This window comes from Hemiscyllium ocellatum, chromosome 35 (assembly GCF_020745735.1).
Source record: "Hemiscyllium ocellatum isolate sHemOce1 chromosome 35, sHemOce1.pat.X.cur, whole genome shotgun sequence".
Classification (NCBI taxonomy): Eukaryota; Metazoa; Chordata; class Chondrichthyes; order Orectolobiformes; family Hemiscylliidae; genus Hemiscyllium; species Hemiscyllium ocellatum.
Genome location: NC_083435.1, coordinates 16,857,106 through 16,884,891, shown reverse-complemented (window position 1 = coordinate 16,884,891; position 27,786 = coordinate 16,857,106). Strand labels below are relative to the sequence as shown.

Genomic DNA, 27,786 nt, shown 5'->3' with positions numbered 1-27,786 from the left:
GGACTAGACTAGGTTGGGATATCTGGTCATTAGTGACGGATTGGACCGGAGGGTCTGTTTCCATGCTGTACATCTCTATGACTCTATGGCAGAATGAAAATCAACTGAGGCACTGCCATGATCCACTTGGTATTCTCAGGCTATTAGACATATTATAGTTTAAGCAAATTACAAAAATAAGCCTCAAGTTGACCTTTCTGATAAGCACAGATTAACAGAAAACACTGACCAGGTTTCTGTATGGAACAAAAAAAACCTATTATTCATTGCAAAGCAATCAGCTCTAATCAGAGGAAAACAAACGTTATGGGACAGATCAACGGTCCTTAAAATGTATTATGAAGGTAGCCTACACCCTATTTTTATTTCTTATTCTACAGGCAAGTGCCAGGCTTTACATTATGGATGCAATTCAATTGATCAAACTAATAGTCATGAAGCAAAACACACCTTATTCGTATACTACAGTTAAAAGGCAACAAAAGAAATAAAACATTGTAAATACAATACAATTGGAAAACTTAACGAAATAGTAGATTATTTTACGACTAAATGTAACTGTTACAAAAAAGTAACATCCCACAGACACATCCTTGGCAAAGGCAGATCTCTAGACGAGGAGGGAAAATATCAAGACAAAACTCAGAGAGAGAGAGAGAGAGCTAGAGAGAGCCAAGGAGAAATTGCAGCTTCCAAACCCAGGTTCAAGACCTCAGCAACTGCCATTGAAAAACTGAAACTGAAAATCTTGCCTCTGTGGGAGCCTGACTTCACCCATTCAGACTGCATCAATGGTTCCACCTTCAAAAAAAAGCCAAGGCTTCACAAGTTCTTTACTTTATTGGGTTCAATAAGACCATTCAATACCTCTGTTTTAAAACGTCTCTCAGAAATAAAAGCCAGGGTAAAAGATACCTCTTAAAACATAGTATCATCACACAAAATATAAAGTATCAACATGGACCTCTTTCACCTGGAACACTAGGTCGCTTATTAATCGTTCATGTGCCCATATACAGCACAGACAAACAAAGAGGACTGCTCGAGATTCAGGTACGTACTGAGCAAATATAGTCCCACAGCACCAGTTCACAAGATCTGATGAAGTGTCCTTTTCACCTCCCACGGCATTCAATTCTCAGATCTCCTTGGTTCTAGATTTCCAGATAATTTAGAAATGTTTTATCATGAACAGCAAAAAGAGGGATTCCACCTTTTATTAAAAATCTCACTAATAGCCATTACAGACATTCAAGCCCAATGATTAGATTAGATTAGATTCTCTATAGTATGAAAACAGACCCTTTGGCCCGGAAAGTCTACACCAACCCTCTGCAGGGTAACCCTGCCCAGACCCAATCCCTGTAACTAATGCACCTAATTCTACGAGCAATTTAGCATGACCAATTCACCTGATCTGCACGTCTTTGGATTGTGGGAGGAAACCCGAGCACCCAGAGGAAACCCACGCAGACACGGGGAGAACATGCAAACTCCACACAGACAGTCACCCGAGGCTGGAATCAAACCCAGGTCCCTGGCACTGTGAGGCAGCAGTGCTAACCACTGAGCCACTGAGCCCCTGTGCCACCCTGTGACACTCTATTTTCATTCTTAATTTCTCTTCACTCTTTGATTTTCTGATCAACAGATAAGTTCACAACATTTCCTTTCCCTAACTTTGTGCAATAGACAATAGGTGCAGGAGTAGGCCATTCTGCCCTTCGAGCCTGCACCGCCATTCAATATAATCATGGCTGATCATTCCTAATCAGTATCCACTTCTTGCCTTATCTCCATAACCCATAATTCCACTATCTTTGAGAGCTCTATCCAACTCTTTATTAAACGAATCCAGAGACTGGGCCTCCACTGCCCTCTGGCGAAGAGCATTCCACACAGCCACCACTCTCTGGGTGAAGAAGTTTCTCCTCACCTCTGTCCTAAATGTTCTACCCCGTATTTTTAAGCTGTGTCCTCTGGTTCGGCACTCACCCATCAGAGGAAACATGTTTCCTGCTGCCAGAGTGTCCAATCCTTTCATAATCTTATATGTCTCAATCAGATCCCCTCTCAGTCTTCTAAACTCAAGGGTATACAAGCCCAGTCGCTTCAGTCTTTCAGTGTAAGGTAATCCCGCCATTCCAGGAATTGACCTAGTGAACCTACACTGCACTCCCTCAATAGCCAGAATGTTTTTCCTCAAATTTGGAGACCAGAACTGCACATAGTACTCCAGGTGTGGTCTCACCAGGGCCCTGTACAGCTGCAGAAGCACCTCTTTGCTTCTATATTCAATTCCTCTGGTTATGGAGGCCAGCATGCTATTAGCCTTCTTCACTACCTGCTGTACCTGCATGCTTGCCTTCATTGACTGGTGTACAAGAACACCCAGCTATCTCTGTACTGCCCCTTTACCTAAATTGATTCCATATTCATCAGGTGTGGTTCTCGCTTTTATTCCCATTTCCTCACCACGAGATCCATATACAAGTGAAATCTGGAAAAAAAACCTGAGCTTTTTCCAACCCTTTCAATTTGGTTATTAAAATCACACAATCATAGTAACCATTCAGTGTAGAAGTGGGGCATTTGTCTGTCCACACTGATCTTCCGAACGTTAGCCAACCCAGCCCACCACACCACCCTCACCCTATTCCTGTAACCCTGCATTTTCCCTTGGATGGCCCATATGCCCTACACATCTCTGGATACTATGGTCAATTTAGCATGGTCAACTAACTAATCTGCACATCTTTGGACAGTGGGAGGAAACCAGCGCACGGTGAGCAAACCCAAGCAAGTGATGGGGAGAATATGCAAGCACCACACAGCCAGTCACCTGATAGTGGAATTGAACCCAGGTCCCTAATAGAGATTAAAAGTTCTTTCCAAATTTGATGGTCTGGAGATGCCAAACATACATGCCCTGCTGCTGGTGTGGATCTTTTCTCTGTGAGCTGGACCTCATTGAGTTCACCCTCTCCATCTACACAGATCTAGGTCATAAATCTTAAAATAAGCACTTAACAAATGTCTCACCAGGTAGCTTATCTAGTTACTTAGCTTAATCACATGATTTCCCAGAAATGTTGCTTTGACCAAACACCAAAGGAATGATTCCCCTGCACTTAGTAAAAATAAGTCACATTCACGAATCCCATTAAGCTCTACTTTCCAACTCAATATTCCCAAGTATTAATCATGCTTTACAAATGTTCATCACGGTATCATAACAAGTCTGAATCTTGATATGAAGGAGGATCCTTCAAATGTCAGTCAATGTGTATCTAGAACAGCACTGGTTCACTTCAAATGCCTTCAATCCGTTGTTGTCCTTTCATTGGGACCAATTGCTCATGCTTCGTGGAGGATAAGTTTCATTTTCCAGATATTCTGATAATGCTTGTGTGTGGTGTATAACTGCAGAACACATGTTATGAATGAAATGCATAATTTGTGCTTTGCAAGTTCTACTGAGCCCACACTGCTAATCCAGCACTATGATAGCTCTGTTCTGAGGGTGACGGAACAGCCAATGTTCACTTGGACAGGTGCAGACCTAGAAACCATCGGGGGTTCAAAGGGTCTCTATCGATGGGGGAGCTTAGAATACAAACAAATAACTGTAGATGCTGGCGATCAGAAACAAAAGCAGAAACCATTAAACATACTCAAAAAGTATTGCAGTATCTGCGGAGAGAAAGCAATGTTAACATTTCAGATTGTGTGACCCTTATTCAGACCCTTCTCTGATAGGATAACTTGTTTGTCATTGAATCAATTGTCCATGCACTTGCAACAGAACAAGTGTTCTATCATCAGCCCATTTTAGCATCAGAAACTATGTTATCTACATTTATATTCACTCTGATCTATGTGCACCAATGAAAGATCTGAATAACGATTTCTGTCCCTTTGCCCCAATGTCTCTCCTTCACTGTCCCCCTCTCTTTGTCCCAGGTCTCTCTTTCTTGCTTTTCTTTGTTTCTTCTTTCCTTACTTTCTTTCTTTCACACTTCCTTTTTTTGTTTTCTCTGTCTCTCTATTTCCTTCTCCCTGTCTCTCAGTATCCTCCTTTCTGCCTCTCTCTCTCTCTCTCTCTCGCTGCTGTTATCTCTCGGCTCCACCCCTTCATTGATGCTGCCTGACCTGATGTGTATTTGTGTTACTTTCTGTCAATATTTCGTATTCTTGTGTATTTTGGTTCTGTCTAAATTCAACGAATCTGAGTGTAGCAACTTAATGATAGCCTCCTGAAACCTTTCACACAATGTCTTACATCTTTTTGTCAGATTGCATATATTGGAAATATGATTCCAATATGTCATGGTAACCAGAGTCAAAAACAACTCAATAAATGAATTGCAAAAATTTCTGATTTTTCATCCTTTCCTTCTCCTGAGTAAATGTTCATTCTAGTTACAAATCAGTTTATGAGCTGCTTAAATACGTTTAATTGAAAGAGGCATCAATTTTTTTATAATTTGAGTGACTCCCGTTTCCTTTCTTAATGAGTCCGAGGTAACTGAGAGGATAGAAGCAACAAGTAAATGAATGCATAATGTCATCGTCAACATGTGGTCACATCATAGCCAACTTGAGAAAGGCATGTTGACAGCAGAGAAAAGGAGAAGTAATTATGTTTCTTATTCATCAGCAGAGACACTAGTGTAACTGAATTATTAAAAGTGGAGGTATTGTTCTGGTAAAATTGCGAGTCTAAACACTAAAATGGAGTAGAGCACTGAAAATCAAATCCAACTAATTTTAGAGTCATCACAAAGGTAAAAGTTTCTGAAAGGTAGACTTGCTTCTTCGGATTTGAATCCTCTCACAACAAATGATAATGTTTTGTCTGTTTTACTAATGCCTTGCGACATCTAAATATTACCACTTTGCAATTCACATGCTAGGACACTCAGATCCCTCTGCGTCTCAGAACACTATCATCTCATCGTTTTGAAAAGATGTTTCTCCTTTTTTTCCTGCAAAATTAACAATTTCACAGTTTTCATGTTATACCATGTTTTCCATATCATCGCCAGACCTTAACTTGTCTATAGATCTTTGTAGGAGAAAGTGAGGTCTGCAGATGCTGGAGATCAGAGCTGAAAATGTGTTGCTGGAAAAGCGCAGCAGGTCAGGCAGCATCCAAGGAGCATGAAATTCGACGTTTCGGGCATAAGCCCTTCATCAGGAATGAAGATTTTTGTACCCTCCCTATGCCATCAGCACAAGATACCTTGCATCTATTTTTGGTGAAGCAGTAAATAAAGCAATCACAACTTTGGTCTGTTGAGACAGTGATTTCTATAAATCATGAGTGGTTGACTTCTTAGATGCACCACTTATCATGTACTGCCACACAGACTCTCTGCTTCCTGTCAGCCTGCAGATCTTCTCTCTGTGTCAATACTTTATCCACCACAAGACTAGCTTTCATTTTCTGAAACAACATTTGATAGAGCAGCTTATCCAAAATATGTTGGAATCGAATATCCTTTGGGACCACTTCATAGCACACCTTCCCTTCTCAAAGAACTTGAATACGTGGGTTACATAAGATTCCATTGTCCAAAACCATCTTGACTCTGCCCAATCACATTAATCTTTCCTAACTGTCCTGCAAAAGTTAAAAAATAAGTTGTAACGTTGTCTGGCAGCCAATGCCCTGTCTTAAGGTGCTCCCTATGCCCTAATTAACACTTTGTCCATCAAATAATAACACTCAGGGATTTGTTCTGCTTCAATATCTGAGTGGATTATTTGGTGTAACGCTCTCAATTCAAGAATTGAATTTCTATCACCAAATACGAAGTAAATATGACACCCTCTCTCTCTCTCTTTTTCTCTCTTTTCCTTCATCTTATGTTCTGATGTTTGTTTGAAATCTGTGTCAGAGAACTGAACTGCATGTCATCTCCCTTTTCCAATGACTCGTCCTTTCCTGTCTAGTTTTATTGGCCTGAGCTGCCGTCAGAGTATATTGCAGGTGTTCTTATTTCTTCTGGTTCATCCCCAGTGAGGCCAATATTTATGCCCCAGCCGGGCCATGTAGATTCGAGTTGCAGAATCTGCACCTTACTCAGGCCTCTCCAACCTATCATACCAGAGTGGACACCTGACATAAGCAAAGATTAATGTGATTGGGCAGGGTCAGGATGGTTTTGTACAATGTCATCCACGTATTCTTTGAGAAGCGAGGGTGTGCAATGAAGTGGTTCCAAAGGATATTCGATATCCAACATATTTTTGATAAGCTGTTATATCAAATGTTGCAGAAAATGAAAGCTAGTCTTGTAGTGGATAACCTAACGACACAGAGAGCAGATTAAGCATTACGGGTAAAGACAACAATGTCGAGCTGAGGATTGTTAAAAATCACACAACACCAGATTATAGTCCAACAGGTTTATTTGGAAGCACACTAGCTTTCGGAGCGACACTCCTTCATCAGGTGGTAGCGGAGGGCTCAATCCTAACACACAGAATTTATAGCAAAAAATTTGCAGTGTGATGTAACTGAAATTATACATTGAAAAATTGATTGTCTGTTAAGCCTTTCATCTGTTAGAATACAGTGATAGTTTCACTTCTTTCATGTGTAAATCACATGCTGTCTAGCCCTTCAACATATTGTCTTGCTATCACCATTGTTAACAGCTAACCCGAGAATGCAACTTTAAAAAGAAGGGTTTTGTGATTTACACATGAAAGAAGTGAAACTATCACTGTATTCTAACAGATGAAAGGCTTAACAGACAAACAGTTTTTCAATGTATAATTTCAGTTAAATCACACTGTAAATTTTTGCTATAAATTCTGTGTTACGATCAAGCCCTCCACAATCACATGATGAAGGAGCGTCGCTCCGAAAGCTAGTGTGCTTCCAATTCAACCTGTTGGACTATAACCTGGTGTTGTGTGATTTTTAATTGGGTACACCCCAGTCCAACACCGGCATCTCCAAATCAAGAGTTGAGGATAAGCAGACATGATTTCTTTGAGTGGTGGAGTCGACTCTCTGGACAGAATGGGACACTCCTGCTCCTTTATTTTAATGGTCTGATTATCTCCTTTTTCGGGCTGCATCAAAATACAAAGCCAAACACTGAAAGTGGGAGCACAAATCACCTGACTGTTCAGCCAGTCAGGAAGCGTCTGCTGGTAGAAACAGGGGTCAGGATTGAAGATTGCAGAAAAAGCTTACTAATCGCAGTGAAGTTAAGGAAGTTGCAGTTCCCATGGACAAGCAACCGCTCTGTGGCGAGTCACTGAGACCGCGTATGTTTCTCAGGCGGATGTGACACTGTTTCATTGGACCAATGAAACCTGTTGGACTATAACCTGGTGTTGTGTGTGATTCTTAACTTTGTCCACCCCAGTCCAACACCGGCATCTCGTTGATCTCGGCTCCATTCCGTTCAGCACCTGGAACCGCAGGACACATGCTCTGGCTCTGGGTCTGTCTGGTAACCACCGAGGAAGGCGGGATCACTCCACCCTTCGTGCACCTCACTCTCTGCTGGTGATAGACCATATGCAAGATCGCGAGGCATGCCGTGTAGAAACCTTTCAGAAGTAACACAGCCACCTGCAAATTCCTGACTTGCCCTCCAAATCAATCAGTTCCTGCTTTGGCCTCAGGAACTGTGTCTTTAAAACAATCAGAGGGTGTTGTCAAATCCTGGTCGAAAGTTGAGAGATTGCGCGGCGTCACTTCCTGTTTGATTACCGCTTTTGTGAACTCCCTTGGAATCTGATATTGCATTGAGCAACTAGTCAATTGGTCACTACAAAGAGCTAACATCGTTGTCAGCCGTGATCTGACGAAATGGTAGGATGGTCTGGACACCCCACAGTGTAGATTGGTTAAAAATCACACAACACCAGGTTATAGTTCAACAGGTTTAATTGGAAGCACACTAGCTTTCGGAGTGACGCTCCATCACCGGCGTCTCCAATGTAGATTGGGCACTTGAGGCTCAGGCAGGAGTCAGATGGTAGAGAGTAGAAATTGCGACGGCGAGAATCACAAACATGTGGAGAGGAGCTGCATGGTAATCAATGAATGCAACATTCAACCAACAAAGACTCAACAGCCTCAGTTTGTATTACGGCTTATTGGAGGCTCCATGTGCTCTCACCCACAGGATCCTGTTCTCTGTAAATAAAATGAAAAAAGACCTAATTCAGGCGGTGCACCTCTTTATTTAAACCCAGCCATTGGTTTACGTATCCAGTTTTTCTGGGACTTTGCATTAGAAAATATGCACATTGGAGATAAGGAATGGTCCTCGGCGCCACTGGCTGGTTGATTTTGCAAGAATGTCCGTTCTTTAGAACATCTCGTGTTTTGTGTTGTTTTAAACGTGCAGTTGGAACAGAAAAACAGCGGTAGATTAGAGATCTTTCCAGTAGAAACAAAATACAGCGTGTGGTGATAGTTATCGAGAAAAGACATAGACTTGGTCTAGGTCTAAATGACAGTACAAAAGTAAATTCTGACTAAAAGCAAGATGGAAGGTATGTAAAATTGGCGGGTGGTGGTGAAGGGAACATTTCTGAATGGAGGACAGAATCACCGTCTGAATTCAATACGGAGTCCAACAAGCTGTAAAGCACCTCCAGAGAAAATGAGTGTGTTCGTCTTCACCAGAAAGTTGCAATGGTCTAGTTCCAAAGTGATAGCATGTGAACAGGTTGATGCACTGAAAGCTGTCTCCCAGTGTGTCGTTTGTCTCCCAATGTACAAGAGACTGCATGGTGGGCCTGAATACAGAAAACCAGACGGAAACATGTACAGTACACTGTTTCACCTTGAAGGAGTCATTGGGATCTTGAACAGTAAGCAGGGAGAAAATATGATGGGGATGATGGAGGAACGGACCAGAGTGCGTTTGAAAGGGATAGTTCATTTGGGAATGACGGCAGGGAATGGAAGACGTGTTTGTTAGTGGTGTATTGTTGGAGCAGGAACGAGGTGAAGGATCATCCTTTGAAAAGTGCTTTGGAAAGTGATGACAAGGGATATCCTCTCGTGAGTTTGAAATAAACCTTTCTCTACGGATACTGCCAGGTCTCCTGTGTTATTCTCGCGCTTTCTGTTTTTATTTCAGATCTCCAGTAGCCATGTTTAGTTAGGTATAAGATTGATTATTCTTTTGCGGAATGAGGACCATCCCATGGAGTAGCAGAAGTTGTTTATTCTGTCCAGTGCATCTGCTCCATCATTCAATGCAATCATGTCTGATAGTACTCCACACGACATTACAGTCTTTCCCCACAATGCTTGACTCGGTTGCTGACTAAGTATCTGCCTTATCTCTCTTAAACTACAGTTCCTGTGTGTTAGAGTTGCAAATGCAACCCCACTATTCATAAAAATAAATAAAACAGGGAGTTATGGAACAAATAGTCTAATATCAGGAATGTGACATATGCTGGAGTCGATTATATAAAAAAAGCAGAGGACTTGGACATAGTAACAGGACCTGACATAAGGACTTACAAAAGAGAAATCATATTTAATAAATTACTCGAAAGTTTTGAACTGGTAGACTTGTTCGGAAGTTACAATGGCTGTGCTTCACTTGGACTTTCAGAAACGTTTTAGTGATGCTCCATATCAGAGAGTAGCTGTAAAATGAAAGCGTTAAGGATTGGAGATAATATCCTAATATGGATAAGGAACTGCTTGGCGACAGGAAACAACATATAATTTTCTCAGTGGCAAACAAGGATTAGTTTGATAAATGCGGTTATCTACTTTGATAACATAAACAGGGAGTCAGATTATAATCTTAATGGTGATAGATTGGGAAATGAGAAGGTGCAACAAGTTCTGGGTGTCCTTGTATACCAATCCTTGAAAGTAACAATAATCTTTTATATACCCTGCATTATATCGAAGGATGCATTTATTTTCTTTATACCATTTCGTGTTCAGGCCTTTCAGCTTTATGACCTTTGCATCCTTACATTTGTGACATAAAATCCATTCCAGTCTCATACATTCTGTCTGTCTAATCTCCTTCTGAATTCTCACATGACCAGCTCCCTCCATGCAATGGTCAATATGAGACATCATTGACGTCTGGCAAAACTGCTGCGTCTTGGGTCTTTAATGTTTGACTTGATACTTGACAAAGTAAATATAGAGAGGCTGTTTCTTCTTGTTGGGAATTCTAAAAGGTCACTGTGTTAGGATAAATGACGACAGAGGTAAAATAAGATGAGTCGAAATTTCATTCCATAAATGTCATCAGTCTGTGGAATGTATAGCTCATTGTTAGTATTGCTCAATAATGGGATATTATTAACTTGTTTGTTAGAGGTGGTGTATTTAATGAAATCTGTTTACTCTCTCAGTTGAAGACCGGCTTGTGTCCAAATTGATGGCAATGCCTCATTTCAACACTTTCCACTTTCACCTCAAAATGGGAACAGAGGTGCTTCTAATAGGGAATACAGATAAAGGATTCCTTTGCAGGTTGGTGAGCCATGACCATTGGAGTTCCACAGGAATCAGTGTTAGGGTTGCAACGTTTTGCTATATATTTGTATTAATAACTCAGAGGAAGGAGGTGAACATGCTATCGCTAAATTTGCAGATGGCACCAAGCATGGGTCGAAAGAGGGATTTGAGCAGGTTACAGAGACACATTGGCAAGTCAGGTAAGTTGGTAAAATGTTGACCAGTGTGTACAAGGTGGGAAAATATGAAGTTATTCATTTTGGAAGATAGAATTAAAGAACCTAGTATTATTTAAATGGGAAAATGAAAACTGCAGGAAACTGGAGCACAAAGATACTTGGAGCTTGAGATAGAAGGTCATCTGACTGAAAACAGAGAATATTGGTGACCATTGAATCTCCAAAAATGCAGGATGAATTGTCAGAGTTATGGAAGAAGAGACCAGTTCAATGTTGAAAATGGGCCGAGACTGAGACAAGGAGAATTCTTAATCCTAGTGACAGTGAAGAAAAGGCAATTATTTCCAATATAGGATGGCATGTCATTTGAAAGAGAGTGTGCAGTGGACATGTTCATTTGTATGTTCTATCCGTGTACTATTAAATAGTAAGAGTTGCAGGATTGCAAAATCCTGTCCCAAGAGACGTGGTAAATTGTTACAGTGCATCTTATAAACGGTATACATTGCTGCATTTGTACGTTGGTAATACAGGGAGTAAATTTTTAAGGTTCATCAACGCTTTCTGTTCAACAACCCAAGCCTGTGTGTTATCCAGATCTTGTTGCATTTGTCCAAAGAATGGCAGATGGAGCTTAATTTTGACAGATGCAATGTATTGAAATATGGAAAGGCAACGATGGCAGGACTTACACATTTAATGTTCGGACCCTGGGAATGTTGGTGAACAGAGACTTGGGGTGCAAGTACTTAGGTTTTTGAAAGTAGCATCACAGGTGGACAAATCAATGAACAAGGCTTTTGGAATGCTTGCCGTCATTGTTCAGAGCATTGTGTAAAGGAGTTGGGACATCATGTTGTGGCTGTATAGAACATTATTAAGGCCACATTTGGAATACACAATGCAATGCTGTTTGCCCAGCTTTGGCTGGAATATTATAAATTGGAAATAGTGCAGAAAATGCTTACAAGGACTTTATCGAGACTGGATTGTTGAGTAAAAAGGAGAAACTGAATGAGGTTATGAATGAGGCTGACCTTATAGATGTTTATAAAGTCAGGAGGGGTATAGATAAAGCGAACAGCCAAGGTCTTTTTTCCAGGATATGGGAATCCCAGTCTGGGATCTGATTCCATGCTGTATGACTCTCTGACTGACTGTTTCCATTTCTGTGCAATTGTGAATGGCACTGAACATGGTTCAATTATTAAAAAACAGCCCCATCCTTGACCTATGGCAGTGAGACAAAAACTATCATCTGTTCCCATATTTTGTGTGGGCACGTTACCTTATTAATAAGTCCGAGATGATTCTGACAGGATATAAACAACTCTCCAAGAGGTAAGTGAAGGCATAATGTCGTCGACAATGGGATGATGATCACATCATATTCAACATGAGCAAGGCATGTTGACAGCGTAGAAAAGGAGTGGTTCTGTTCGCCGAGCTGGAAGTTTTTATTGCAAACGTTTCGTCCCCTGGCTAAGAGACATCATCAGTGCTCTGGAGCCTCCTGCGGAAGCGCTTCTTTGATGTTTCTTCCGGCATTTATAGTGGTCTGTCCTTGCCGCTTCCGGGTGTCAGTTTCAGCTGTCCGCTGTTGTGGTTGGTATATTGGGTCCAGGTCGATGTGTTTGTTGATGGAGTTTGTGGATGAATGCCATGCCTCTAGGAATTCCCTGGCTGTTCTCTGTCTGGCTTGCCCTATGATAGTAGTGTTTTCCCAGTCGAATTCATGTTGCTTGTTGTCTGAGTGTGTGGCTACTAGGGATAGCTGGTCGTGTCGTTTCGTGGCTAGTTGATGTTCATGAATGCGGGTTGTTAGCTGTCTTCCTGTTTGTCCTATGTAGTGTTTTGTGCAGTCCTTGCATGGGATTTTGTACACAACATTGGCTTTGCTCATGCTGGGTCTCGGGTCCTTTGTCCTGGTCAGTTGTTGCCTGAGAGTGGCTATTGGTTTGTGTGCTGTTATGAGTCCTAGTGGTGGTAGTAGTCTGGCTTTCAGAAATGCTCCTGATGTTTGATAGTGTGGCTCGTCCTTCGGGTTGTGCCATGTCCTCGTTCCGTGTTCTTTCCCTTAGTCATCTGTTGATGAAATTGCGGGGGTATCCGTTTTTGGCGAATGCATTGTATAGGTGTTCTTCTTCCTCTTTTTGCAGTTCTGGTGTACTGCCGTGTGTTGTGGCCCTTTTGAATAGTGTCTTGATGCAACTTCTTTTGTGTGTGTTGGGGTGGTTGCTTTCGTAGTTCAGGACTTGGTCTGTGTGCATGGTTTTCCTATATACCTTTGTGGTGAATTCTCCATTCGGTGTTTTCTGTACCATCACGTCTAGGAATGGGAGTTAGTTGTCCTTTTCTTCCTCTCTCGTGAACTGGACCCAATATACCAACCACTGCAATGGACAGCTGGAACTGACAACCGGAAGTGACAGATTCAAACCACTACAAATGCCAGAGGAAAGATCACAGAAGCGCTTCACAGGAGGCTCCCAAACACTGAGGATGTCACCTAGACAGGGGACGAAACATCTGCAACGCAAATTCCCAGCTCGGCGAACAGAACCACAACACCGAGCACCCGAGCTACAAATCTTCTCCCAAACTTTGAATACCATGTTGGGTTTTAAAAATAATGATAAGAGTTTTGAAATTAATTCTTTGCCTTACCAAGTCAGCAGGGGTGAGAGTCATAGGGACTCCAGCACTGCATCACAGGAGACCTTATGAGTACCAGACGCAAAATGATGTGTCCATTATCACTGTCACCAGTAGATAGTTAGAGGTGCACCAGCTGCATAAGGAAAGTTATTAGCTCAGTTGGTTTATAAATGCAGTGTTCAATTCCTGGACTAGTTGAAACTACTGAGAAGATGCTATTTTCTAAAACTTTATGTGTAAAATGCTGACCCTCAAATTAAGCCATTGCCAGTCCTCCATCTCTAAGGAGGGAGTGGGGCTATGGCAGCTTGTGCTAAGTGCAGATTCCAGTTTTGTTTGCTTTCACATTTATACAACAACTCCTGTGCCTCTGGTTTGCAAGAAACCTCTCAATGTCTTTTCCGCAGTCAGGACAGTGTAAAGTGGCAATGACTGGGAGTTGGAGAAACTGGGATATCCCGAACACCGAACGGAGAATTCATCACAAGGGTACACAGGAAACCAACACACACAGACCAAGTCCTAAACTATGAAAGTAACCACCCCAACACACACAAACGAAGCTGCATCAGGACACTATTCAAAAGAGCCACAACACACTGCAGTACACCAGAACTGCGAAAAGAGGAAGAGGAACACCTATACAAGGTATTCGCCAAAAACGGATACCCGCGCAACTTTATCACCAGATGCCTAAGAGATAGACCACAGAACGAGGACATGCCACAACCAAAAGGACTAGCCACACTACCATACATCAGGAGTGTTTCAGAACTGACAGCCAGACTACTGCGAACCTTAGGACTCACAACGGCAGACAAACCAACAACCACGCTCAGACAACAACTTACTAGAACAAAGGAGCCAATAGCCAACATGAGCAAAACTAATGTAGTTTACAAAATACCATGCAAGGACTGCACAAAACACTATATAGGACAAACAGGAAGACAGCTACATGAACATCAACTAGCCACGAAACGACACGAACGCACACCCCTAGTAGCCACACACACAGACAACAAGCAACATGAATTCAATTGGGAAAACACTACTATCATAGGGCAAGCCAGACAGAGAACAGCCAGGGAATTCCTAGAGGCATGGCATTCACCCACAAACTCCATCAACAAACACATCGACTTGGACCCAATATACCAACCACTACAGCGGACAGCTGAAACTGACACCCGGAAGCGGCAAGGACAGACCACTATAAATACTGGAAGAAACATCAAAGAAGCGCTTTGCAGGAGGCTCCAGAGCACTGATGATGTCTCTTAGCCAGGGGACGAAACGTTTGCAATAAAAACTTCCAGCTTGGCGAACAGAACCACTACAACGAGCACCCGAGCCACAAATCTTCGCACAAACCTTGAAGGAGTGGATGTGTTGTTAGTCATTGACATAGATGTAGTAAAATTGAATTATTAAACACGATTATTAAATGATGGTTATCGTTCTTTTAAAATTGTGGGTAAATACCACACTGAAGTGCATAATTGGAAAACATGCCCGACAAATCTCAAAGTCATCATAAAGGTTAAAGAAATATCTATTTCTCTTTGTTGCTTCATTATGCCCTCTGCACAATTACCTTTCTTTCTATTTTTCTTGAAACAGCAATTACAGTAATCACAACCTTGGACCATTTACCAAATGACTTACGAATAGTTGAGACGTCAAATATGATCCCTGTGGTGCACCACTTGTCATATTTTGCCACCCAGAAAAATGCCTACCTATGCCTACTCTCTGTTTCCTGTTATGCAGTCAATCTCCTCTGTGTGTCAATATGTTGTTCCTTACGTTATGAAGTTGAAGGTATGTACTGGAGCTTTAGGGGAGAGAGTGAAGGCTATTTTGGCAGTGGGAGTTTGGAGGCACCTGCCACGCGACTGACTAGCAGTCTTAGAGTATCTTGAAAATTGAAAATATGCAACATTTGGCTGCTATGTTTACAACAGTCCAAATTTATCTAAACTGTTTAAATTATACCACAAAAGAATTTGAATTTTACTGTTTTGACAACATTATACCAATGAGACGATCTAATATTTGTGTTATATTAAAAAAACAAGATGTTTGAAAGTTAGTGAGAGAGTGACAAACTGTCATCCAGAATAACTTCTAGCAAAGCACTCTCGATGAAAGGTGTCTTTTGATCTGAAATATCTTTGCAGCAAAAGTCTGATGATGACCCAGAGAGATCCACAGCCAGAGGAAGACATGCACCAGAGACGACAGCAGTTTGATAATGATGTTGATGCAATTTTAATAGGGGCTTTTATTGCATCAGTACATTGTTATAGAATTGGAGGTATGCAACACACCCTTAAGAGAAAGGAGGCTGAGATTGCATATAGTTGTTGTTTAATGTTCTCTTTTAGAGTTAAAGAATAAATTAATATCTTTTTTTCTTTAGCAGCATTATTTTAATGGATACAAGTTATTTTCTTTGTATTATTTTCCATTCGGTACTATCAGATTTATTAAGTCCTTTTCTATTCCACCCGAAAACCCGTTCTGCCCCCAGATATTCTGTCCCTTCTATCCCCATTTAAATTCCCACAACATCACCTCCCACATATTACAGTCTGTGTTAGACATCATTGGCATCCGCCAAAACTGCTGATTCTTGCATCTTAGACACATCACTTGATATTTAACAATGTATTAATAGAGGGGATGTTTCCTCATGTTGGACAATATTGAATGAGAGGTTACTGTTTTCGGATAAGTAATCAGAGATTTAAAACGCAGATAAGGAGAAATTTCTTTCTGCAGAGGTCATGAATCCATGGAATTTGTGGTGGACGCTGGGACATTGAGTCTTTCGAATGCGATATTAAGATGCCTCTAAATGATGCCATTTTCATTTTTCACCAGACGTACAAACTAAATGGAAGAAGGGAAGGGTAAGGTTAGAAAGGAGCAAATTTGGGGCTTATGTAGCACAATTGTAGTTAACTTCTATCTTGGATAGAAGACCTGGGATGAAGATTGATTTTTGCCAGATCCCTGACAAAGCGCAAGTTGATCTAAAACGCTTAAAATTGATGCATTGTTTCTAGTTCTTGGTCTGGTTTCCTCTCGGTGCCCGAGTAAAGTTGGGCTGAGGCAAGCAGGTGCCCAGTGGCCCTTTGAGAAATAGGGACTGTCATGCCTGGGAGACAATGGCCCTGATCCTTTGAGGTTTACAGAGCTCACTGTAAATATTGCTCAAAGATAGGAGGCATTACCTTGTTAGTTAGAAGTGGTGTGCTTAATGAGATGTGTTCTCTCTCACTGGAGGAGGGGCTTCCATAAAGTCAGAGAACATTTCAATGTATTTTGCCTCATTTTGGTTGTTTCTGCTTTCACCTGAAAATGGGATCACATGCACTTCCAATAGCAATTCTTTTTCCTGTTCTCGCAATTCTTGGAATTCCTGGTAAGTGGTTAAAAAGCTTTGTTGACTTCTTTTCTTGTTGGTTCTGCTTTGAATTATGTCTCTGCAATTTGGACTTCTACTCCTCAAATTGATCTCCTTTTTATTGCTGAAATTGTCTGCTCTTTGTGACCATCAGTTTCAGTTTGTGGCCTTGGCCCCGTCCAAGCTGATTGGTTTGCCAACAACTCCGTTCAACCTGAATAACGGGAATTGCAATGCAATGAAATGGAGTTATCAGAAGAGAACTGGGTGGAAAGATTCCCAGGACTGACAGCAAGCCAACAGTGGTAGACATACATGGAGCGAAATCTTAACTTTTGACCATAGTACATTCTTTTAAGGAGTAAGATTGTAAGAGAGGGATAGGCCAACCAACCGTGGCTAATTAAATACGTGAAGGAGAATATTAAATTGAAAGATGGAGCATACATGGACGTAGAAGTCAGTGACAGCCTTGAAGACTGAGATAACTTCAGAACCCAGCAAAGGAGGACAGGAAAGATAATGATGAGATGGAAAATAAAGTATGCGAGCAAGCCAGCAAGGGGCATAAACACTATCAGATCTTCTTTAAAATATAAAAAAGAAGGGAGAGGCCCAAGCAAATATAGCCATTTATAAAATGAATTGAGGAAATAATTACAAAGGACAAGGACTCTGAATAGTAGGCAAATAAAGATTTTGCGTCAGTCTTTACAATGGTAGATACTTAAAAATGTCATGCTATTCATAATAAAGAGTGTGGTGAAAGAATTAAATCCCAACTCCATTACCAGATAAGGAGTATTAGACAAATAGTTCCCACAGATACCAGGGAAAATAAGCAGTATAGGCTTTCTGTATCTATTGGTACATAATAATTGTTTGAGATGTGGACACGCCATGATCTCATTTTGCAATATAATCATCCTTATTAGAAAGAATATAATTGAATGTTATCATCACAAGTGTCATTAACCAGCAAATGAATTGGGCCAGTCCCATCAATACTGTGGAGGCAAGAATGGGTCAGAGGCTGGGAATTCTATGACGACAAACGCACTGACTATTGCCGTGGTGCTTGTATCTTACAATCCAAAAGAGGCAGAGATATTGGATACATTAGCTCTAATTTACTGAAGTCCGTGGATCCCGGGGACTTACCAGAGCTTTGTAAAACTGACAATGCGACACCAGTGTTTAAAAATGGAGGGAAGAAAATGTGGGGTAACTATAGCTATTGGTGGAATAGTATTTCAATCAATTGTGAACGATGTTCTGGCAGAACATTTGAAAAATCCTCATCTCATCAAGGAAAGGTTGACACAGCTTGATGTAAGTTAAACCATGGCTGACGAGTTCATTGGAACTTTTGGAGGTAGTCTCAAGCAGAATGGAGAGTGATGAACCAGAAAATGAGTTGTATTTGGACTTTGATAAAGTGTTCAGCAAGGTATTTCATAAGACATGAGTGCATGATATTGCCTCCATGTTGGCATGGATAGAGAATTGGCTCATGACCAGGAAACCATGAGTGGGAATAAGGGATTCTTTTTCAGGTTGGTGACCCATGGCCAGTGGTGTCCCACAGGGATGGGTGCAAGGATTGCAACTGTTTACAATATATATATTAACAGCTTGGAGGAATGAAGTGAATTTAATGTGGCCAAATTTGAAGGTTACAATGAACATAACTGGAAATGCAGATTGTGAGAGGGATACAAACAGTTTAAAGAGAAATATTGACAGGTTAAGGGAATGGACAAAACTTGACAAATCGAATATAATGTGGGAAAATGTAATGTTGTTCATTTTGAAATGTAAAATAAAAGAACAACTGATTTATTTAAATGGAGGAAAACATTAGGAAGCTGAAATACAAAGACACTTGGATACTTGTGCACAAAATAAAGAAATCTCTCATGGAGATAGAACCGGTCATCAGGAAAGTGAATGGAATTGTGGCCTTCATTTCAATGATGTTTGAATGTAAAAGTTGGGAAGTGTTCCTGCTATTTTACAATGTTTGCGGGTGACCAGATCTGTACAACTTTGAGCAGCTTTGTTCCTGTTATTGATTGAAAGATCTTTTTTTTCAGAGGAGGTGGTTCAGAAAAGGTTTGCAATAATAATCCTAGGAGTGGACTGATTGTTTTATGAGCTAAGGCTATACAGCTTGGAATTCTAATCACTGGAATTCAGATGGATGACAGAAGATTTCATTGACATGTAGAATTCGAAAGGGGCTTGACGGTAAATGTGAACAGGATCCTTCTCCTCATGGGAGAGTGCATTGGATACATCTGCTTTCACCTAAAAGTGCATTTCTAATTGAAATTTTAGATTCCATCTCTATAAACCTTCTAAATCCTGTTAAGTGATTAAAAGTGTTGTGTCCTTTTACTTGTCTGTTCTGTTTTGAATGGTCCAATAGGGAATAGTCTCAGAAAAAGGAGCATTAATTTCAAACTGAAATGAGGTGCAATTTCTAAGGATGGCTCAGTGCTTAGCACTACTACCTCACAGTGCCAGGGACTTGGGTTTAATTCCAGTCAACGTGGAGTTTGCAAATTCATCCTGTGGGTTTCCTCTGGGTGCTCCCGTTTCCTCCCACTGTCCATCTGCAGGTTAGGTGCTTTGGTCGTGCTAAACTACAGATGTGCAGGCTAGGTGGGTTAGCCGTGGGAAATGCAGGGTTGGAGGGTTTGGTTTGGGTGGGATGCTCTTCAGTGTGGACTCGGTGAGGTGAAAGCCCCAGCGTTTCCCCAGTGTAGGAACTGTATTGTCTCAGAGAGTTGTGAGTGTTTGGAAATCCTTGCTGAAGAGGGGCAGAGGGTCCTGGTGCACATTTACAGCTGAGACAGACAGATTTTTGATGGTAGTGGCAGGCATTTCAGGTGACCAAAATACACCTTTTTTGGATGGAAGTCAACTATCAAAGAGGAATATAGTAACATGTGAATTAGGAACAGGAATTCACCATTTGGCCTCTTGAACATATTCCAACTATCAGTAGCACCATGGTTGACCTGAATGAGGTCCATCACATGATGAACGGCTCTACCTCCATGTGAGGATTTCTGCATTCCATAGATCTCGACTCCTCAAAACCTACTGACCTTAGTTTTATCGACACAGCTCCCATTACCACAGAGGAAAAGGATTCCACATACTAGCCAGCCTCTGAGAGATTACAAATCACTGTGCCTCTGTGGTCTTGATCTCCGTTATCAAGTGGAAACCGCCTCCTGGTGTTTCACTTGAGCCAGTCCCATCAATATCTCACTTGTTTAAATAAGTGGAGAGGCAATGGCTGAGTGGAGGTGTCACTAGACAATTAATCCAGAGACCCAGGTCATGTTCTGGGGGCCCGGGTTTGAATTCGGCAGAATGTGCAATTTGAACTCAGTAAAAACCTGGAAGCAAGAGTCCCATGGGTAGCTGTGAATCCATTGATGATTGTTAGAAAAAACTCATCTGGGTTCACTGATGTTCCTTAGGGGAAGAATCTGCCATCCTTACCTGGTCTGGCCGACATGTGACTACAGACCCACAGCAATGTTATTGACCCTTAACTGCCCTCTGGTCAATTCGGGATGGACAATAAATGCTGGCTTGGCCAGCGATGCCCTCATTCTATGAATAATTTTTTTACAAAATGAAATCGCCTCTCATTTATTTATTCTCGAAAGAAAATTGGCAGAGATTTTCTTCACAAAATACCCACCACCAGGAATGTGGAAAGTGAATCTCATCTGAGCTGCTTCGATAGCAATGATATTTGTTTTCTTGAAACAGGGAAACTAAGTGGTGCAAAGTGTCAACCAATTTACATACCACTGTTGAAATTCACTTCCGATTACTTCCATGGCAGAGACAAAGGGTTTCAAATACACTGTCACTAATTTTTATTATTGTACAAGTCCAGAATTGTACCCAGGGGTCTTGTGATTCCCTCCTCGGAAATCCCAGACGTTATCTCTAATGGGCGTTTGGAAGCCATGGGGGGACATGGTGGTTCAGTGGTGTACACTGCTGCCTCATAGCACCAGGGTCCCAGACTCGATTCCAGCCTCGGACTGTCTGTCTGGGTGGAGTTTGCACATCCTCCTCGTGTCTGCGTGGGTTTCCTCCTATAATCCAAAGATGTGCATGTCAGGCGAATTGGCCATGTTAAATTGCCCATAGTGCATTATTCAGAGGGCAATGAGTCTGAGTGAGTTAGTCTTCGGAGGGTCGGTGTGGACTTGTTGGGCTGAAGGGCCTGTTTCTGCATGTTAGGGAATTTAACCGATCTGGATTCTTTTTCAGCGAACCTGATGGCAGTGCTGATTCTTTCCCAAGGGAAATGCAGCCTTTCCAAAGGAATAACTCACTACATGACTGCCATGGCAACAGGAGATCTGATGGTCCTTAGCTTCAATGTGATCGTGAGCCAGATCATCAGGCACTATTTCCCGCACTCCCTGCTGAGCTACACTACCGCCTGCCGACTCAGTGCCTTCCTGCAAGGACTCAGCCTCCAACTCTCCACCTGGTTTACCATCGCCTTCACCTTTGACCGCTTTGTAGCAATTTGCTGCAACAAATTGAAGGGGAGGTATTGCACTGAAAAAATAGCTAATATGGTCATATCCGTTGTGAGTGCTCTTAGCATTATGGTCAATGTTCCCTTGCCTTTTCGCTATGAACCTAATCACATTCTGAACAACATACAGTGGGGCTGCCGCACCGTCACCAGTTACCTCACTTCACCGGCCTGGGTAGCTCACCGATATCTCACCAACATCTCAAACATGTTTGTTCCTATTCCCCTGCTGCTGCTGTTGAACTCTCTCACTGCCCACCACATCCTCGTGGCCAGCAGAGCTCGCCGGGTCCTGAAGAGCAGCAGAGGTGGTGCTGGGGAGATGGGCAGAGACCCTGAGCTGAAGAGCAGGAGGACCTCCATCATTCTGCTCTTCACCATCTCCGGCTGCTTCGTGTTGCTGTCGGTGCCCATCACTGTCATCCACATCTTGGTTGGCGTGACCCACACGGTGACTTACCAAGGTTCAACCTCGCTGTATTTGGCAATCAGATCAACGTTCTTGCTGTTGTGTACCAGCTCCTGCACAAACACCTGCATTTACGCACTGACCCAGAGGAGGTTCAGAGAGGAGATGATGAATTTGCTGAAATCTCCCTTATCCTTGCTCTGTAAACCACACAAATAATTTACGTTTGTTGGGGGTGGGTGGGTGGGGTGGCGGGGTTGGGGTGAGGGGTGGGAGGGAAGTGGGGAGCTGATCGAATGATAACGTCACTCAACCAGTAATGCATAGGCCAATGTTAATATCCTGTGAACATAATTCAAATCTCACCATAGAGAAAGGTGAATTTCCTGTTCAATAAAAAGTTAGCCTCATGGTGTCCATGTTACCATGTGCGATTGTAAGGCTGAAATTTAATTTGACTCATATAAGGAGCTTCTGCTGGGCTGCATTCTGCCATCTTTACCAGCTCGATACTGCACGTGACATCAGATCCACAGCCATTTGGTTGACTCTTCATTACCATCTGGGCAATAAATGTCAAGCGAGCCAGTGATTTTCATATCTACAACTGAAAATAATAATAATAATAATGATAAAAGTCATTTGTAAGAAAAACATTGAATTTTTGCAGTGTAATTTCCTTCTTGAAATTCTTGGTGCAGCACGCGTTAACGGTTTGGAAGAGTTCGCTCAGTATCTGATTTACACCTAAGATTTAAGTAGGAGAACATGCATGTAAAGTAGTGATGAGGATCATGTGGTGCACTGACAATGTTCCTACTTCCGATCCCGAAGGCCTGATTTATATCCCACTGTTTTGGAGTTGAGCCATATCACATTTGACCGGGTTGGTCCAAGTACATCAAAATGTCGGGAGATACAACACTGACTGTGGAACATAGAACAGTACAGCACAGGAATGAACTATTTGGCCCACAAAGTTATGCCGAACATGACACTGTCATCAGTCCATATCCTTCCATTCCTTGCATAGTCATATGCTTATCAAAGAGTCCCTTAAATGCCCCTATTGTATCTGCCTAGACCATCATCCCTGGCAGTGTGTTGCAGACTCCTACCACTCCATTTGTAAAATAACTTGTCCTTTGGGGTAGAAGTGACCTGCAAAAGAAGGATGGATTGCACCTAAATTGGAAGGGGACAGATATACAGGCAGGGAGATTTGCTAGAGCTGCTCGGGAGGATTTAAACAAGTAAGGTAGAGGGGGTGGGGGGTGGAGTGGGGTGGGGGGGCGCATCGCTCCTTCATCAGGTGGTAGTGGAGGGCTCAGCTAAGTTTGGTACCCATAGGGAGGGCCTCAACTGGGACCTTGGGTTCATGTCAAATTACAGGTGACCACCACTGCACTATACACACACACACACACACACACACACACACACACACACACACACACACACACACACTCCTACACACACACTCTCTCTCTCACAAACAGGCACTCCTATACACACACATACACACGGACACACATGTACACAGACATGCACACAGACACCCACACACACCCTTACAGACACACACACTCCCAAACTCACACATGCACCCCCTCACAGACTTAAGACACTCTGCACTCATTACACACACACATACACTTTTGCACACTTTCGCACACTCACAACCCCCAACCCAGACAGACAGACACACACAGACAGACAAAGACCCACGTGCACCACATATATTTTGTGGGGTGAATTTGTACTTGCAGGGTTACATTGTACTTTGCTCAAAAACTGCATGCATTCATGTAGAACTCTGAGCTCAAAAACTGCATGAATTCATGTAAAACTCTGTTATCTCACTTTTTAGATTAGAATCAATCTAAACATCATGGCATTGACAGAGAACATGGGGCCAACACCTCCAACATATTGTCTAGCTATCACCATTATTAACAGCTAACCCAAGAATGCAACTTTTTAAAAAAAGGTTTTGTGATTTACACATGAAAGAGGCGAAACTATCAATGTATTTTAACAGATGAAAAGTTTAACAGACAATCAATTTTTCAATGTATAATTTTAATGTAGTAAATTCAGTATAGTAAATTTTTACCATAAATTCTGTGTTAGGATTGAGCCCTCCACTACACCTGATGAAGGAGCGACACTCCGAAAGCTAGTGTGTTTCCAATTAAACCTGTTGGACTATAACCTGGTGTTGTGTGATTTTTAAATTAAAATGCAAAAAAGTGGATAAATCCCCAGGACCTGATCAGGTGTAACCTAGAACTCTGTGGGAAGCTAGAGAAGTGATTGCTGGGCCTCTTGCTGAGATATTTGTATCATTGATAGGCACAGGTGAGGTGCCGGAAGTATGGAGGTTGGCAAACGTGGTGCCGCTGTTTAAGAAGGGTAGCAAGGACAAGCCAGTGAACGAGAGACCAGTGAGCCTGAGGTCGGTGGTGGGCAAGCTGTTGGAGGGAACCCTGAGGGACAGGATGTATGTGTATCTGGAAAGGCAAGGATTGATTAGGGTTTGTCAACATGACTTTGTATGTGGGAAATCATGTCTCACAAACTTGATTGAGTTTTTTGAGGAAATAACAAAGAGGATTGATGAGAGCAGAGGGGTTGATGCGATCTATATGGACTTCAGTTAGGCGTTCGACAAGATTCCACATGGGAGACTGATTAGCAAGGTTAGATCTCACGGAATACAGGGAGAACTAGCGATTTGGATACAGAACTGTCTCAAAGATAGAAGACAGAGGTTGGTGGTGAAGGGTTGTTTTTCAGACTGGAGGCCTGTGACCAATGGAGTGCCACAAGGATCGTTGCTGGATCATCTGTTTTTGTCATTTGCATTATTGATTTGGAGGATAAGAGGATAAGAGGTACAGTTAGTAAGTTTGCAGATGACACCAAAATTGGCAGTGTAGTGGATAACGAAGAGGGTTGCCTCAGATTACAACAGGGCCTGGACCAGATGGACCAATGGACTGAGAAATGGCAGATGGAGTTTAATTCAGATAAATGCAAGATGCTGCATTGTGCGAAAGCAAATTTTTGCAAGACTTATACACTTAATGGTAAGGTCCTAGAGAGCCTTGCTGAACAAAGAGACCTTGAAGTGCAGGTTCATAGTCCTTGAAAGTGGAGTCGCAGGCAGATAGGATAGTGAAGAAGGCAATTGTTATGCTTTTGTTTATTGGTCAGAGTATTGAGTACAGGAGTTGGGAGGTCATGTTGCGGCTGTACAGGACATTGGTTATGCCACTGTTGGAATATTGTGTGCAGTTCTGGTCTCCTTCCAATTGGAAAGACGTTGTGAAACTTGAAAAGGTTCGGGAAAGATTTACAAGAATGCTGCCAGGGTTGGAGGATTTGAGCTGCAGGGAGAGGTTGAACAGGCTGGGGCTGTTTTCCCTGGAGCGTCGGAGGCTGAGGGGTGCCCTTATAAAGATTTAAAAATAGTGAGGGGCATGGATAGGATAAATAGGCAAAGTCTTTTCCCTGGGGTTGGGGAATCCAGAACTAGAGGTCATATATTAGATTACCTACAGTGTGTAAACAGGCCCTTCAGCCGAACAAGTCCAAACTGACCCTCTGAAGAGCAACCCACCCAGACCCATTGCCCTGCATTTATCCCTTCACCTAACACTCCGGGCAATTTAGCATGGCCAATTCACCTAACCTGCACATTTTTGGACTGTGGGAGGACACCACAGCTCCTGAAGGAAACCCATGCAGACATGGGGAGAATGTGAAAAATCCACACAGAGAGTCGCCTGAGGTGGGAACTGAACCCGAGTCTCTGTCACGTGGAGGCAGCAGTGCTAACCACTGTGCCACCATGCCATCCATGTTTTAGCATGAGAGGGGAAAAATATAAGAAAGACCTAAGGGTCAACTTTTTCGTGCAGAGGTTAGTGCGTGCATGGAATAAGCTGCCAGAGGATATGGTGGAGGCTGGTACAATTGTAACATTTAAGAGGCATTTGAATGGGTATATGAATAGGAAGGGTTTGGAGGGATATGGGTGCTGGCAGGTGAGACTAGATTGGGTTGGGATACCTGGCTCTGGGAGTCTTATTGACAATTTTGCATGCAATGTTGAAGATGAGGAACAGATGCTAATATCAGATGCGAATTCCCACAACTGTGAAGCAGAACCTGACACATCTGTTTTTTATTTGGAGAGACTAAATGGATAGAGGCAGTTTGAATGATGAAGGATTGTCTAAGAGTGGATAGCAACAATCATTTCTCAGTTGCGGAATATTTCCCAAAGACATTGAGAAAACATGGAAGGACTTTCATTGATTATCCAAATTGCGAGATCGAGTGCCAGGGATACTGAAGCTTGGAAGGTGTTGTCCCAGCAGCGTTGCTTATTTGTTGCAATGCGTTTTGTAGATGGTACACATTGCTGCATGTGTGTGTGTGACTGTGGTAGAGGCAGTGAACTTTGAAAGTGTTATGCGGTGCACCAAACGTGCCATTTATCAGCCCACACCTAAATATTGTAGAGTTCTTGTTACACATGGATGTGGAGTGGCAGTTGAATTTTAATTTTGATAAATGAACTGTATTTGATTTTGGTAAGACAGACCAGAGTGAGTGAACTGTTATGGTTAATGGTTAGAGCTTGGGGAGTGCTGTCGAACAGAGAGACCATATTGTGCATGCATGTAGGTAAGTTGGTGAAGAAGGGATTTGGCACATTTGGCTTCATCGGTCAGAAGACTTAGTACCATGGTTGGGACGTCAGGTTGCAGCTGTACAGAGCTGAAAAATGTGTTGCTGGAAAAACACAGCAGGTCAGGCAGCATCCAAGGAGCAGGAGAATCGATGTTTCAGGCATAAGCCCTTCTTCAGGAATGAGGAGGATGTGCAAGATAAAAGATAGGGAGGATGGACTTGGGGGAGGGGCTTTGGGAATGTGATAGGTGGAAGGAGGTTAAGGTGAGGGTGATAGGCCGGAGAGGGGGTGGGCGCGGAGAGGTCGGGAAGAAGATTGCAGGTCAAGAAGGCGGTGCTGAGTCCGAGGGTTGGACTGAGATAAGGTGGGGGGAGGGAAAATGAGGAATCTGGAGGAATCTGCATTCATCCCTTGTGGTTGGAGGGTTCCTAGGCGGAAGATGAGGCCCTCTTCCTCCAGGCGTTGTGTTGCCTTGTTCTGGCGATGGAGGAGGCCAAGGACCTGCATGTCCTTGGTGGAGTAGGAGGGGGAGTTAAAGTGTTCAGCCACAGGGCGGTTGGGTTGGTTGGTGCGTGTGTCCCAGAGGTGTTCTCTGAAACGTTCCACAAGTAGGCGGCCTGTTTCCCCAATATAGAGGAGGCCACATCGGGTGCAGCAGATGCAATAGATGATGTGTGTGGAGGTGCAGGTGAATTTGTGATGGATATGGAAGGATCCATTGGGGCCTTGGAGGGAAGTGAGGGGGGTGGTGTTGGCGCAAGTTTTGCATTTCTTGTGGTTGCAGGGGAAGGTGCCGGGAGTGGAGGTTGGGTTGGTGGGGGGTGTGACCTGAAGAGGGAGTTGCAGAGGGAGTGGTCTTTCTGGAATGCTGATAGGGGAGGGGAGGGAAATATATCCTTGGTGGTGGGGTCTGTTTGGAGGTGGCGGAAATGATGAAGGATGATATGATGTATCTGGTGGTTGGTGGGGTGGTAGGTGAGGACCAGTGGAGTTCTGTCCTGGTGGCGATTGGAGGGACAGGGTTCAAGGGCGGAGGAGCAGGAAGTGGAGGAGAAGTGGTGGAGAGCATCGTCAACCACGTCTGGGGGTAAATTGCGGTCTTTGAAGAAGAAGGCCATCTGGGTTGTTCAGTATTGGAATTGGTCCTCCTGGGAGCAGATGCAGCGGAGGCGAAGGAATTGGGAATATGGGATGGCATTTTTACAGGGGGCAGGGTGGGAAGAGATGTAATCTAGGTAGCTGTGGGAGTCAGTCTGTTTACAGTAAATGTCCATTTGAGTCAGTCGTCCGACATAGAAATGGAGAGGTCTAGGAAGGGGCAGGGAGGAGTCTGAGACAGTCCAGGTAAATTTGAG

At 42.8% G+C, this 27,786-nt stretch overlaps 1 protein-coding gene across 1 annotated transcript; it reads left to right on the top strand.

Moving 5' to 3' along the window:
- The first annotated feature begins 21,108 nt into the window (after positions 1 to 21,108).
- On the top strand, positions 21,109 to 21,945 carry LOC132832551 (melatonin receptor type 1B-B-like). The gene has a single exon (XM_060850641.1). It carries the CDS (start codon positions 21,109 to 21,111, stop codon positions 21,943 to 21,945), a length of 837 nt encoding a protein of 278 aa, XP_060706624.1.
- Positions 21,946 to 27,786: the final 5,841 nt, after the last annotated feature.